The sequence below is a fragment of the Triturus cristatus genome, chromosome 12 (assembly GCF_964204655.1).
Source record: "Triturus cristatus chromosome 12, aTriCri1.1, whole genome shotgun sequence".
NCBI classification, from domain to species: Eukaryota; Metazoa; Chordata; class Amphibia; order Caudata; family Salamandridae; genus Triturus; species Triturus cristatus.
The window spans coordinates 12,578,082-12,592,483 of NC_140595.1; the positions used below are offsets into that span (position 1 = coordinate 12,578,082).

A 14,402-nucleotide genomic window follows, 5' to 3' on the forward strand; every position below is an offset into this window, starting at 1 on the left:
GAAATACCACTTTTTAGGAAAGTGGGTATATCCTAGTCTAACCATCCATGTACCTCTACCTGTTTTGTGAATTAGCTGTCTGGGCTTTAGACTGACAGGGGCTGGTTTGTGCATTCACACAAGACAGACACAAGAGAGGAGGAGTTAAGTTTGTTATGCCTTTCCTGGGTCACTCATAGCCAGGCTGAATAGACCTAGCTGCATTTAGAGTAGTGGGAGGAGTTGATGAATGGACTGTGTCTGCCTCTCACAAAGCTGCCTCCACCTCCTGGAGTGAACCTGTCCTGGGCCAGGCGGAACTGTTTTATGTATGCCAGTGGAACTTTGTACCCACTTCAAAGTAAAATGTATAAATATTGGGGTCCTGACCTCAGAACTTTAGAACTCTTTTGGATCAAGAAACCTGCCAAGAAGAAGAGCTGGAGAAGCTGTGAGGAGAGACTACCACTTTGCTGTGTTGGCCTGCAGTAGCTGCTTCTGTCTGGGGCAGAGAAAGGACTGGACTGAACTTTCTGCAATCTTCTTTCTGCGTTTCTCCAAGAGCTTGAGGTAGAGCTTGCCCCCTGTTCAAGAAGTCTCGGGAACAATAAACACTTCTAGTTCATCTGCTACCAGCTCTAAGAACTGTGTGCTTTGTGCTGCAACTAAAGAAAAAACAACCCGACACCATCCGCAACGCCGCTGCTGGCTCTGTGACTCAAAGGCACTGCAGAGGGCACCGCAACCCTAGTCTCACCGCCGTTCGAGAACGCCACCGAGCCACTGCTTGCACCGTGACCTGTGGGCACCGCACTCCACACCACCTCGCTTCTCACAGCTGCCCTTGTATCCCCGATGACACCGTCAACGACGCCACTGCCTGCACCGAGATCTGTGGACACCGCTGGTGGAGAACACAGAGCACCGCCCCGCTCACGGATGAAGAAGCTCCAAGCTGACATCGGCGCAGCTGCCTGCACTGTGGTTTTGGGGTACCGCTCGTAAGTTACACAACGCCCCGTCCCACCCCGCAGCCTTGGTCCACCGACATCTGCGCCATTGACTCCAGGTCGTCAGCCGGAACAGCGCTTCAGCAATGACGATGATGCGGCCAGCACTGTGACCTGCTAGCACTGCAACAAGCACCGCCTCACTTTGCACCGCAGCCCTAGTCTTACTGACGCCGCTGGATGACGTCACCGAGCTGCTGCCTGCACCGTGACCGGAGGGCACTGCACCACTTCACTTCAGCCCCGACTTCAACTGCACGGAGTTTGACCTGTAATGCGTGTAAATTCATGGGCCCGACGACTCCTGCACTCACCTCCAGAATGAAGTCTGTCTCTTCGAAGCTCACCGCAAGGTCCCCGATGCCCTGCATTTTTAAAGGTACTGTTTTGCGGGTATTTCTGACACCGTAGCTGGCTTACAACGCTGTGGTCAGCCAGAACTGTTGGATTTGTTTGGTCACGATACCGTAATGGCCCCGGACAGAGCTATCGAGTTGAAGGAACTGTTTTTAACGGCTATTTTTGCTTAATGAGTATTTTGAATAACTGTATGTTGGATTTTATCGTTTTGATCTTGTTTTATACAGATGATTAGCTATTTTTCTAAAACTTGTGTGGTGTCCTTCAGTTAGTGTTTTCACTGTATTGCTGCTGGTTATGTGAAAATGCTTTGCACACTGCCTCTGAGATGAACTTGACTGGTTGTGCCAAACTACCAAGGGGGTGAACAGGGATTATTTTAGAAGGTAACTCCCTTATCCTGACTAGGTAGAAGGGTCTCTACCTGGACAGGGTAATAACATGCCAACTAGAGACCCCCATTTCTAACAACAGGTTACTACTGAGGCAGGATAATTTCGAAGGGCCAATATTCCCTCAAAGAAATGTAGGTGTATTGGAGTGTGGAAATGTTATAGCTTTTAGGTCTTTAGGCAACGCTTACGCTGTCTCTACAAGACATTCGGTAGTCAGGGTTTGGGCATTAAGCTCCGCCCATGTTTTTAATTGGTTCCTTTTACTGTCTTTTCCAAATGCTTATGTTTCTTTGGTTAATCTCTTTTCTAGCCCCTTCTTAGTAACACCTTTTGTACCCTCCCGTATGGACTGCTCCTGTTACATGTGTTGTTACTCGGGATCTGTTATTTACCGTTTGTGAGCGCTATTTTCTTTGTGAAGCACACTGGCATGCCGCTTTGGAGCTTCAATAATGGTGGTTGTGCGACTTTCTTATAGCGCGGCTCGCCCAAATCCTTTTTGTTTAAAAAAAATTCTATTTCTGTGCACAGTGCCTTTGGCGGCCACACAACTTTCTTATAGCGCGGATTGCCCAAATCATTAAAAAAAAAAGTTAATACTTTTTTTTGTGCAGCTAAGCTTGAATTTCATAGCGACCTCGCCCCCTTTTTTTTTTTTTTTAACTCTTACCTTTTCTTTTTCTACTCTCTTATCTCCGGGGTGACATGCCGTGTTTGAGCTTCAATAATGGCCGCTTGACCTTTCCTTGTTTCAGGCAGTTGCTCATATTGTACCCTGTGACCGATGTCGGCCGTGTAACACATAAATGCTTGTATTACTGAAAGTTTGAGCTATTGGTGTTTCAAATAATATTGCAATGTCAACTGCTCAAACTTACATTAATGCGAGACCTAATGCGTTGAAAATGCTTGTTCTGGTTTGCAAATACATTTTCAGGTCTTTTTTGCCTGAACCTGTGTATACTGGAATGTATGGCTTAGCTCTTTCTTTAAAATTCTACTCCTTAAAGGCTTATACTGCAGCAAAAAGTTCACATTATTGACCAATGTGTACAAGCATGAGGAAATTAGTCTGAAAGGTATTCTGATTCTTTCTCCTTCAGGGCCGGAGGTGGTGGACGAGCGTTGACGAACCGTGGCAGGCCCTGGCTTGCTGTATGGAAATAGCGAACGCATCCAGGTCACCGAACCCAGCCGAGTACATCTCCCACTTCCCAGTGCATCAGGTGCGTTGTGATTGGGGGTGGGGGGGGGGGGGGGGGTACAAAGTACTCCATTTGGCCCAGGTATTTCTCTGGTGAAATCAATGGGGTTTTTCTTCTGCTTTGGTTGACTTCTATTTAACCCTGGCATCTGCCTGTGGATAGGAGATGTTGGGACTCTGAGGGGATGATCTTGTGTACTTTGTCCTCCAGGCCTCTCTTTTGATGTGTGAGTGTTACCAGAGGGCTCTGGTGACTCAACTCTGTCTGTCTGGTGCGGAGAGGTGTTGGTGAGACCTATTGTTGTCGGTTTGGTGTGCGAAGGGAGACAGGACATGGCACCCGCACGGCTGGCAGCGTTAGCACAAGGACAGGAGATATGCACGCGCGTACGGCTCGGCCGCTCGCTCCCTTTCTCCCTCTCTGTCTGCGCGCACGCTGCATGCACGCTGTTTGCCTGCTCGGGGTTGCTTTCACTTTTGTTTCCGGCTCATTTAGAAAAGATTGAAGGTTCCCAGCACTAAGCCCGCCTCTCCCTCTGGGCCTCGCTGCCCCACCTTTACAACCTGTATATGAGGCGCCCTTCACACCAACAGCATCTGATCAGGCTGACGTCGCATAGCTGTGTTTTATTTTGGTAATACTCGCACCGTTGAGCACAGAGCCTTACTGGTGATTTGCAATGCTTGTTTTTAAAATGTTTGGCAAGTGACCTTTGCTCTGTGAGGTGCTTTTTCTGCTTTTTTACCAGAAGCAGCAGGTAAATAGAATTTTAATGAAGGTTTTCGTCAAACGTACAGTGCAGTTAAGTGTTGAGACTTGTACATTCTTTAAAGACCTTCAAGTGCTCTTCGGTAGACTTTTCGTTCAAACCCTATCCATCAGAAATGCCTGCACCACAGAATCCCTGCCCTCCATCCTTACTTTCCCTCTAGTTTCAATGTCCCCCCTCTTTGCTGCTTCTCTTTCTCTCTGCCCCTATTGTTTTCTGCCTCTCGGTGCTTCTACTGTAACTTCTGGTCCTGCCTCCATGCTCCTTCTGTCTCTCTGTGCTCTTTCAGCCCCTCTGTGCCCACCCTGCTTCTCTGTACATTTATTGTGACATGCTCCTGCTGCTCTTCATGCTCCTGCTGCTCTTCATGCTCCTGCTGCTCTTCATGCTCCTGCTGCTCTTCATGCTCCTGCTGCTCTTCATGCTCCTGCTGCTCTTCATGGTTCTGTCTGCCTGCCTTCTGTCTCTCTGTACTCATTCTGTTTCTTTCTGAGCCTCTGCCTCCGTGGTCCTTGGTTTGATTGGTGCTGCTCTGCTGCAGTTCTGTAGTAGGGGATCTCTGTGTATAGTCATAATCTATGAATAATCCCCGCCCATGTGCGGGGACCCCGGAGCAATCAAAAATATCTCTTAAGCTGTCCCGCATTTGCAAACCTGCAAAGACACTTAAGAGACAGACAAAATAATACAGCCTAATCACACCAAGGCTGCACTGGCCAGCACTTCCTCTGAAGTGAACACAACAGCCAAAATAAAGTTGAAATGTCATTTTTATTCACATTTGACATGTTCCTTTATTATCACACACTCCCTTCACCAAAATCCCTTTAAACAATAGAGAGGAAGGGGTGGACAGACAAGCCCTATAGGCTGTCATTATGTGTCTGCTAAAGGGATACCGTGCCTTTAAGAAACTCTCCAGAGACCCCCGGTATCCCAGGATGCACAGCCAACACAAGTTACTTTCAGTTCTTTTTTCCGGCTCCTGCTAGCAGGACCCTGGAGCTTGAGCTCTACCCTTTTGGGTGGTTTACTTGATTTAAATGGATTTTTTGGATAAATAGTGTTTTCATTCGACGTCTAGAGCCTTTGTCTACTACTGCCTGCAATCTGGAGCAGTTTTGGCCCACTCTTAGCATGGCTTTGTTCGATAACTGCCCTGAGTGTGGGAGGAAAAAGGCTAAGACGGACCCACATGATGTGTGTATCCTCTGCTTGTCGCCCTCACATGTCCCAGCTACATGTGCCATCTGCAAAACCTTTTCTAAGAGGACCCTGAGGGACAGGGAGAAGATTCGCCTTCAGGGACAGGAGCAGCAGAGGACCGGTGGGACTTCGGGGCATGGAGGGTCTCATTCCCCCTCCTCCGCCCATGCTTCAGCCCCTGGAGGGACCTCCGGGCAGAGCAGGGAGCAGAAGCGGCACCTACCGGCTGGTAGGTCGCGTTCGACGTCGAAGGCGACGACGTCGAGAGAGAAGGCACCGGTATGTTCGCCGTCGATCCAGGGCTCTGGGTCGCGGCAGCCTCGGCGTTCGACGTCGAGGGAGGGGCCGGCGAGACCCGGGACCGGGTCGCCGTCGCAGGTGTCACGGTCGACGTCAACAACACATCGACGTCGTACCGAGCCCCATGGACTTCACTCGCCACCTTCGCCGTCGACCCACGGCTCGACGCTGACGGAGTCGACGCCGAGATCCCGGCGCCCGCCGTCCAGGCGGAGACGATCGCCGTCAAAGCACAGGTCGCCGTCGAGGCACAGGTCGCCGTCGAGGCACAGGTCGAGGTCGCCGTCGAGGCACAGGTCGCCGTCGAGGCACAGGTCGCCGTCGAGGCACAGGTCGTCGACGTCGAGGCACCAGCGGTCGAAGTCGAGACACCAGCGGTCGACGTCGAGACACCAGCGGTCGACGTCGAGACATCAGAAGTCGACGTCGAAACATCAGAAGTCGACACCGCGGCGACGGAGGTCGAGGCGTGGTTCGACGTCGAGGAGGCATGGTTCGACGTCGAGAGGACGCTCGACTGCGAGACAGCGTTCGACGTCGAGGGCTAAGAGACACTGGACGAGGTCGACGTACAGTTCGACGTCACAGACATCGGGGAACACGTCCTCAGTGATTACGATCTCCAGTCGGGGATCGGGGAGACGCGGACATTCCCGTCAGTGGCTTCCATGCGGGACAGGCCCGCCAAGAAGAGGAGAGTGGCCGCGAGCCCGGACAGTTCTGGTGGGGGCTCGCCTGCTAGGAGTGATGGGGCTTCGGAACATCTGTCCCCGCTGCGTACCCAGCAGCCGCCTCTGCCTCCTGTGCCCGACCTTCCACCGGCGCCGCCACCGGTGCCTGCCCTTCCTCCCCCTCCTCTTCCTCCGCCCCCTCCTCCGCTGCCTCTGCCCGTGCCTCAGCTGCCTACATCGCCGCCACGGCCACCTCCTCCGCCCCCGAGGGTCCCTCACAGGCAGAGATCTCGCTCTCGCCGGCGATCACGGAGTAGGCGCAGATCGTCCACTCGCTCTGGACATGGACGACGGAGGTATCTGTCTCGTTCCAGAGGCTCGAGGGGCACGTACTCTTCTGGAGCTGGCCGGTTTTCGCCCTCACTGTCGGAGACGCCTCCTACCCGCGTCTCGCCGGTGGATGACATCGCCACGTTCCAGGAGGTGCTGATGAGAGGGGCTGCGAAGTTGGGGATATCAGTCACTACCCCTATCCCCACTACTTCTGTGATCTTTGAGACTTTGCATAAGACTCATCTGTCGCGCCCCCTCCTTCCGTTGGTCTCGGGGTTGGAGGAACCTGCAATGGAGGTGTTCTTGACGCCGGCCGTGGTGAAACCGGCGCCCTCGAGACTGCTAAAAAAGTACAGGGCTCCTGACTCGGACCCGGCGTTCCTCAGAGTGGATCCTCCACCGGATTCTGTTATCGTGGCGGCGGCTCGTAAGCAGCACTCTACGACGCCTTCATCCACGGCTCCTCCGGATAAGGAGAGTCGCAAAATGGACTCCTTGGGGAGGAGGATGTGCTCCACGTCGGCCACCACGATGAAGGCCGCTAGCGCCTCCGCTCTGTTGGGGCGCTATGACCGGTCTCTTTGGGACTCCCTGCAACAGTTCGCTGCCTCCCTGCCTAGAGAAAAGAGGGAGGACTTTCAGGAGGTGCTGAACGAGGGCATGATGGTCTCTAATCAGATCATCAGTGCGGCGGGGGATGTGTCGCTGCTGGCGGCCCATGGGTACTGCCACGGCATACACATGAGGAGGCATTCCTGGCTGCGGCTGACCCCGCTCAAGCCTGAAGCGCAGCAGAAGATCGCCAATTTACCATTCTCTGGCACGACGCTGTTCGGGTCACATGCGGATGACGAGATGGCCCGCATGAAGGCTGAAGCGGAAACTCTGAAGGCGGTGGGGCTGGAGAGGCCCAAGGAGCAGAGGAGGTCCTTCCGATCCTCGGGCAGGCGCTACGCCAAGCATAGAGGCCAAGGGCGTCAGTCGGGCCACCAACAACAGCCCCAGCAGCAGCAGCAGTACCCGAGGCAGTCCTTTCAGAAGCGCCAGAGGGGCAGAGGCCAGCATCAGTCCTTGGCGGGGAACAAAGGCCCGGCCGGGTCGAAGCCCTGAAAAGCTACTTCCCCCTCATCCGTTACCCGCTCCGGTGGGGGGGAAGTATTCAACACTACCTGGCAGAGTGGAGGACAATAACGCAGGACAAGTGGGTGCTGAATATTGTTTGCAATGGGTACTGTCTTCGTTTCACCAGCCCGCCCCCACAGATTCCACCCGTGCGCTCCTCCTACATGGTAAGGGAGCTCCAGCGGGAGGCAGACGTTCTGTTAAAAAAGAGGGCGATAGAAGCGGTTCCTTTGCAGCAAAAAGGAAGAGGTCTCTACTCACGGTTCTTTCTCGTAAGAAAAAAGGACAAGAACGAGTTCAGGCCTATTCTAGATCTGCGTCAGGCCAACAAGTGGATCCGCAGAGAAAAGTTCCGTATGTTGTCCCTGCATCAGATTTACCCTCAGTTGCATCGAGGAGACTGGCTGTGCGCCATAGATCTGCAGGACGCTTACTTTCATGTGCCGATCGCACCAAAGCATCGCAAGTTCCTGCGGTTTCTGGTAGGCAACAACCATTACCAGTATTCAGTACTCCCGTTTGGCCTGAAGTCTGCACCACGGACGTTCTCCAAGTGCATGGCGGTGGTCGCGGCACACCTGCGGAAGACCAAGGTGTTTGTGTATCCTTACCTGGACGATTGGTTGATCAAAGCGTCCACTTACCAGGAAGCCCAGTGCCATTTCAACAGGACAGCTGCCTTGCTGCATCGCCTGGGCCTGCACATCAACATGTCGAAGTCAGTGCCGATCCCTGTGCAGTGTCTCCAGTACTTGGGGGCCTCAGTCAATACCTTGACCGCAAGCGTGTGTCCTTCGGAGGAGAGACGCTTATCGATCCGTGGGAAGGCGCGGCATCTCATCTCAGCCCGCTCTCCTACGATGAGGACGGTGTCTTCCTTACTGGGGTCGATGGCTTCTTGCATCTTTCTCACCCCCAATGCACGTCTGCATATGAGGCCCCTACAGGAATGTCTGGAGGATCAATGGGACCAGAGGCGGGGGCGTTGGGAGGACAAGATCCAGCTGTCTCAACACGCTCGGCAGTCTCTGACTTGGTGGTGTGCCCCAGAGAATGTCTGCAAGGGGACTCCTTTTCACAAGGATATTCCGGTCCAGACCATAGTGACCGATGCGTCTCTCCAGGGCTGGGGAGCGCATTCGGGCCCTCTTCAGATTCAGGGGATATGGTCACAGATGGAGACGACTTACCATATCAACTTTTTGGAACTCAGAGCGGTACACTTGGCCTTGAAGGCGTTCCATCCCTCCTTCAGGACGAACTCCCTGCTGGTTCAGACGGACAATACTACGACCATGTATTACCTCAACAAGCAGGGGGGCTCACGTTCACGCACCCTGTCCCGAGAGGCACAGGCGATCTGGAACTGGATGGTGGCCAGGAACCTGACGATCACGGCGACCCATCTGCCGGGAGTGCAGAACGCCCAAGCAGACGCGCTCAGCAGGCTCGTTCAAGAGAACCACGAGTGGGTGCTAAACGACGACGTGCTAAGAGACGTCTTCGCAGAGTGGGGCGCTCCGGATATAGATCTGTTCGCTACGGCAGAAAACAGCAAATGCCGCGACTTCGCGTCCAGGTACTACCAACCAGGGACGCTGGGGAATGCCCTATGGATCAGCTGGTCCAACAGCTTTCTCTACGCCTTTCCACCCATTCCCCTGATCCCGGCGGTGCTGATCAAGCTGTCACAATCCAGAGCCAGAATGATCCTGATTGCTCCGGAGTGGCCGAGGCAATGGTGGTTCACCGACCTTCTTCACCGGTCTGTTCGGCCGCACCGACGCCTGCCGTGTCGGCCGGACCTTCTCACGAAGTTCGGAGGACAGATGGTTCACCCCAATCTCTCGTCCTTGAGTTTGGCAGCATGGCTCCTGAGCTAGTACAGTATGGACACTTGAACCTGCCTCAGGACTGTATGGAGATCTTGAAAGAGGCTAAGAGACAGTCTACGAGGACTTCCTACGCCTATAAGTGGAAGAGATTCTGCTTATGTTGCAAGGCAAAGGACTTTGACCCTACATCCTGTAAAGAAGATGTTATTTTGCCTTATCTGCTGCAGTTAGCTCAGTCTGGGCTTAATTTTCAGTCTATTAAGGTTCATCTCGCAGCTCTGACTGCGTATAGGAAGGGCCCTTCTCAAACCTCATTTTTTCAAATCCCTGTGATTAAGGATTTTTTGGAGGGTTTGCGTAAGGTGTTTCCCCCTGTTAGAAGACCTTCTCCACCATGGGAATTGAATGTGGTGTTATCTAGATTGATGAGGGAGCCTTTTGAGCCTATCCATAAGGCTTCGTTGCAGCACTTGTCTTGGAAGGCTGCCTTCCTTGTGGCCATTACATCGGCCAGGAGGGTGAGTGAGATTCAGGCTCTGTGTTGTCAAGAGCCGTATACTGTTTTCCATGCTTCTAAAGTAGTGATGCGTACCCATCCTAAATTTTTGCCTAAGGTAATCTCAGATTTCCATGTGAATCAGATGATAACTTTGCCTACGTTTTTTCAGCATCCTTCCTCTCCGGCGGAGAGGTCTCTGCATTCACTTGATGTGCGTAGGGTGTTGAAATTCTACCTGGATAAGACAAAAGATATCCGCAGGTCGGATCACCTGTTTGTTAATTATGGTTCGGTAAGAACTGGTTTAGCTACCTCAAAGCAGTCCATTTCCAGATGGATTGTTTCCTGTATCCAGCTTTGTTACCAAAGAGCTAATAAAACATTGGGGGGTAAGCCTACGGCACATTCGACTAGAGGCAAGGCGGCTACCACCGCTTTGCTTAGGAATGTTCCCATTGCGGACATTTGTAAGGCTGCCACCTGGAAGTCAGTCCATACGTTTACAAAGCATTACTGCCTGGACTCTGATGCTAGGGCAGATGCGCATGTTGGACAGGCTTCGTTGAGGAATTTGTTTGCACAGTGATTTGTTGGTGGTTGGACTTACTCCACCGCTTCTTGTTGGTTGGGATGGGCTTGCCATTCTATTCATAGATTATGACTATACACAGAGATCCCCTACTACAGAAGGAGTAGTTTCTTACCTGTAACTCCAGTTCTGTAGTAGGGATATCTCTGTTATAGTCATAAGCGACCCTCCCTCCTCCCCGGTGGAGTAACCTGACAGTATCAGGCCTGTGGTTATACACCTTCAAAAAGAACTGAAAGTAACTTGTGTTGGCTGTGCATCCTGGGATACCGGGGGTCTCTGGAGAGTTTCTTAAAGGCACGGTATCCCTTTAGCAGACACATAATGACAGCCTATAGGGCTTGTCTGTCCACCCCTTCCTCTCTATTGTTTAAAGGGAGTTTGGTGAAGGGAGTGTGTGATAATAAAGGAACATGTCAAATGTGAATAAAAATGACATTTCAACTTTATTTTGGCTGTTGTGTTCACTTAAGAGGAAGTGCTGGCCAGTGCAGCCTTGGTGTGATTAGGCTGTATTATTTTGTCTGTCTCTTAAGTGTCTTTGCAGGTTTGCAAATGCGGGACAGCTTAAGAGATATGTTCGAGGCATATGAGCTGAAGATTGTACACTTAGCATAGATCGCCATCTGGTGTTGGGCCCGGATGTTTGCAGTTTGTTTTTCTTCTTGGACAGTCTTTGGAAGTCACGAGTTTGGTGACTCCTCCTTCGGTCCGTACTGCGCATGGGCTTCGGCTCCATCCTCAGATTGTTTTTTTCCGCCATCGGGCTCGGATGTGATACTTCGTGCTCCGGCTTCGAACTTCTACGGTTCCAGCCTCGACGGAAAATCCTCGTTTCTTCGAGTTTCTTCATCATCATCTTCATCTCTCGAAGCGGCACTTTTCTCCATCCCGTACATCGGCACCGGCCTTCGGGCCCTCCTCGACTCCGGTCCCGGCCGATGGAAAGGACTCCGTTCAAAAAGTGCCCAAAATGTGGGTCTAAATTTCCCCACACCGACCTCCATCAGGTGTGTAATCTTTGCCTCTCTCCAGAACACGAGGCCAGAGACTGCCCCGCCTGTAAGTCTTTTCGATCGAAGAAAACCATCCGGGATCGAAAAGCTCGACGCACCATGGCGCACTCATCGTCTGCAGCTCCACCGGACATCTTCGGAGACGGCGCCGAAGCTTCGGGGCAAACACACACCGAGCAGGAAGAAGACGTCGTCAGCGCTTCCGAGGCCGACGACTCCGACGTGGAGGACATCACACCGGCGCAGCGGGCCGTGAGTACTGTGCCCCCTCCCACCCCCGCGCCCAAAACCAAAGAGACTCAGGTTACTCCCTCACCTGCCGGCCTGGGCAAAACCAAGACCAAAGCTTCGATCACCCCACCTTCGGGCCCGGTGTCGAAGCCTCCAAAGTCTCACGGCAGCTCGGGATCGAGCCAGCCGACGCCCGGTGCCGAAAAACAGCATCCGGCACCGAAGAAAGCAATATCCAGCTCGACTCCAAAGCCACCGGTGCCGAAGCCTGGACTCTCGGTGCCGACCAAACACAAACACAAATCTGTCGGCACCGACGCTCCGGCGCCGAAAACTCCTTCGACGCCGAAAAAACCGGAGGCCCCAAAAAAGCATGGCGCACACAAACCATCGAAGTCCTCGGTTCCGAAATCACCGGTGCCGACGGACGATTCGACGCCATTGGCTCTGTTTACACCAGACCCTTTACAAAAGACTCTGTCCAAAGATCCAAAGACTGGACTATTGACTTTAATTATCAAGAAAAGACGCCTTGATACTCCGGCTCCTCCTCCACCACCCAAACGGAAGGACTCTGCTACTTCTCCCCTCAGAGTGCCCTCCCCACTACCACCTCCCCTACCTCCTCCACCTCCTCCACCCCCTCCCCCTCCCAGGTCTCCGCCACCTTTACCTCACTACTCTCCGGCCCCGTCCCCAGATCCGGACGACGGGGACCCGGACAACTATCCGGCGGACGCCCCAATGGATCCCACTCCACCAGGGACCCCAGACCCGTGGGAGGATTACAATAACCCTGATGTACCCGATATTCCTCAGGACGACCTATACCCATCCAGCCCGTCTCCTCCAGAGGACTCCTTAGGGTTCCATCATTTAGTGCAGAGAGCAGCACACTACCATGGGGTGGACATGCACACTGAACCAGTGGAAGACGACTTCTTACTGGATACATTCGACATACAGGACAAATCCACCTCTATCTTACCCATGCTTAAGGGTGTCACCAAGCATGCCGCAGAGGTGTTCAAAGACCCTGTCAGGGCCAGGGTACTAAACCCTAGAATAGAGAAAAAGTATAATGCGGCACCCACAGACCCTGCATACATTAAGGGCCCTGCTCCCTTAGATTCCCTAGTTGTCTCTACAGCTAGAAAGCGGGCTAACTCCCAGTCCTCAGGAGAAGCCCCACCGCCAGACAAAGAATCCAAACTCCTAGACGCGTCTGGCAAGCGCACCGCCTCTCAAGCTGCAAACATGTGGCGCATTGCAAACACACAAGCGCTACTTGCGCGCTATGACAGAGCACACTACGACGAACTTGAGGCTCTTATGCAGCACCTCCCCGAGAAACACAAGCGTAGGGCTCATGAGCTAATACAGGAGGGTAAACTCATTACAAACACCTCCATTAAGTGTGCCCTCGATGCAGCCGACACTGCTTCTAGAGCCATAAATACCAGTGTCCTGCTTCGTCGCCATGCCTGGCTCAGGATCTCAGGGTTTAAGCCTGAAGTCCAGGCGTCCATACTCAATCACCCCTTTGACCAACAAACTCTCTTTGGGCCCAAGGTAGACGAAGCGTTGGAAAAGATGAAAAAGGACACAGACACAGCAAAGTCTATGGGGGCACTCCAAACACAAGCGTCTAAACGTTCCTTTCGACGCTCCTCCTTTCGTGGCACAGGCAGAGGCTTCTCCACCGATAGCACCTCTACCTCCTACAAATCCCCTCCTCAAAATACCTTTTCAAAGGGCAACCAAAGGGGTGGTTACAGAGGCAACAACAATAAGGGCAGGGGCCAAACTAACAACACCCGTTCTGCCACCCCGCCCACACAATGACTTCCCTCCGCTCCCCCCAGACCATTCCACTCCGGTCGGGGGCAGACTACAAAACTTTATCCACGCATGGGAGTCCATAACATCGGACAAATGGGTGACCCAAATCATCCGGTCAGGGTACTGTCTCGAGCTAACATCTACCCCACCCAATATCCCACCAAGGCACCGCCCAATGTCTCAAGAACATTCCACACTGCTCAAACAGGAGGTACTCTCCCTCCTCCAAAAACACGCTATAGAGCAGGTCCCCATCAATCAGCAAAATCTAGGGGTTTACTCCCTATATTTCCTAATACCAAAGAAAGACGGGACCCTCAGGCCCATTCTGGACCTCCGGCCTCTAAATGCCTACATACATTCAGACCATTTCCATATGGTCACCCTACAACAAGTCCTCCCGCTCCTCTGTCAGGGAGATTTTCTCACAACCTTGGATCTGAAAGACGCATACTTTCACATTCCAATACACCCCTCTCACAGGAAATACCTCAGGTTCGTGGTGGACGGGCAACATTACCAATTCACGGTTCTCCCCTTCGGGGTCACCACCGCACCACGAGTGTTTACCAAATGCCTAGCGGTAGTAGCAGCACACCTCAGACGTCAACACATTCACGTCTTCCGTTACTTAGACGACTGGCTGATAAAAGCCGCGTCTTACCACCAATGCGTGCAGCATACAAACAGCACCATCCAACTGCTCCACCAGCTAGGCTTCACGGTGAACTACCAAAAGTCCCACCTCATACCATCTCACACAAAGCAATATCTCGGGGCCACTATAGACACCTCCAAAGGTATTGCCTATCCAAACACAGCCAGAATCACAAGCATTCAAGCCTTACGCAAACATTCCTTCCCCCAACACTCTCTTCCAGCAAGAGTGTTCATGAAGCTCATAGGAATGATGGCGTCTTGCATCTTTATATGCCCCATGCAAGACTACACATGCGTCCACTTCAAGAGTGCCTAGCACAACAGTGGAACCAGGCCCAGGGTCAGCTGACGGATCTGGTGTTGGTGGACGGCCGCACACA

At 52.7% G+C, this 14,402-nt stretch overlaps 1 protein-coding gene across 1 annotated transcript in view; it reads left to right on the plus strand.

The window, feature by feature from the left end:
• Positions 1-14,402, plus strand: part of POLRMT (RNA polymerase mitochondrial) — a 113,684-nt gene that overhangs the window by 48,088 nt on the left and 51,194 nt on the right. The window contains exon 11 of the mRNA XM_085638282.1: positions 2,848-2,970. Within this exon, the coding sequence (XP_085494408.1) occupies positions 2,848-2,970 (123 nt within the window). The remainder of the gene's footprint in view (positions 1-2,847; positions 2,971-14,402) is intronic.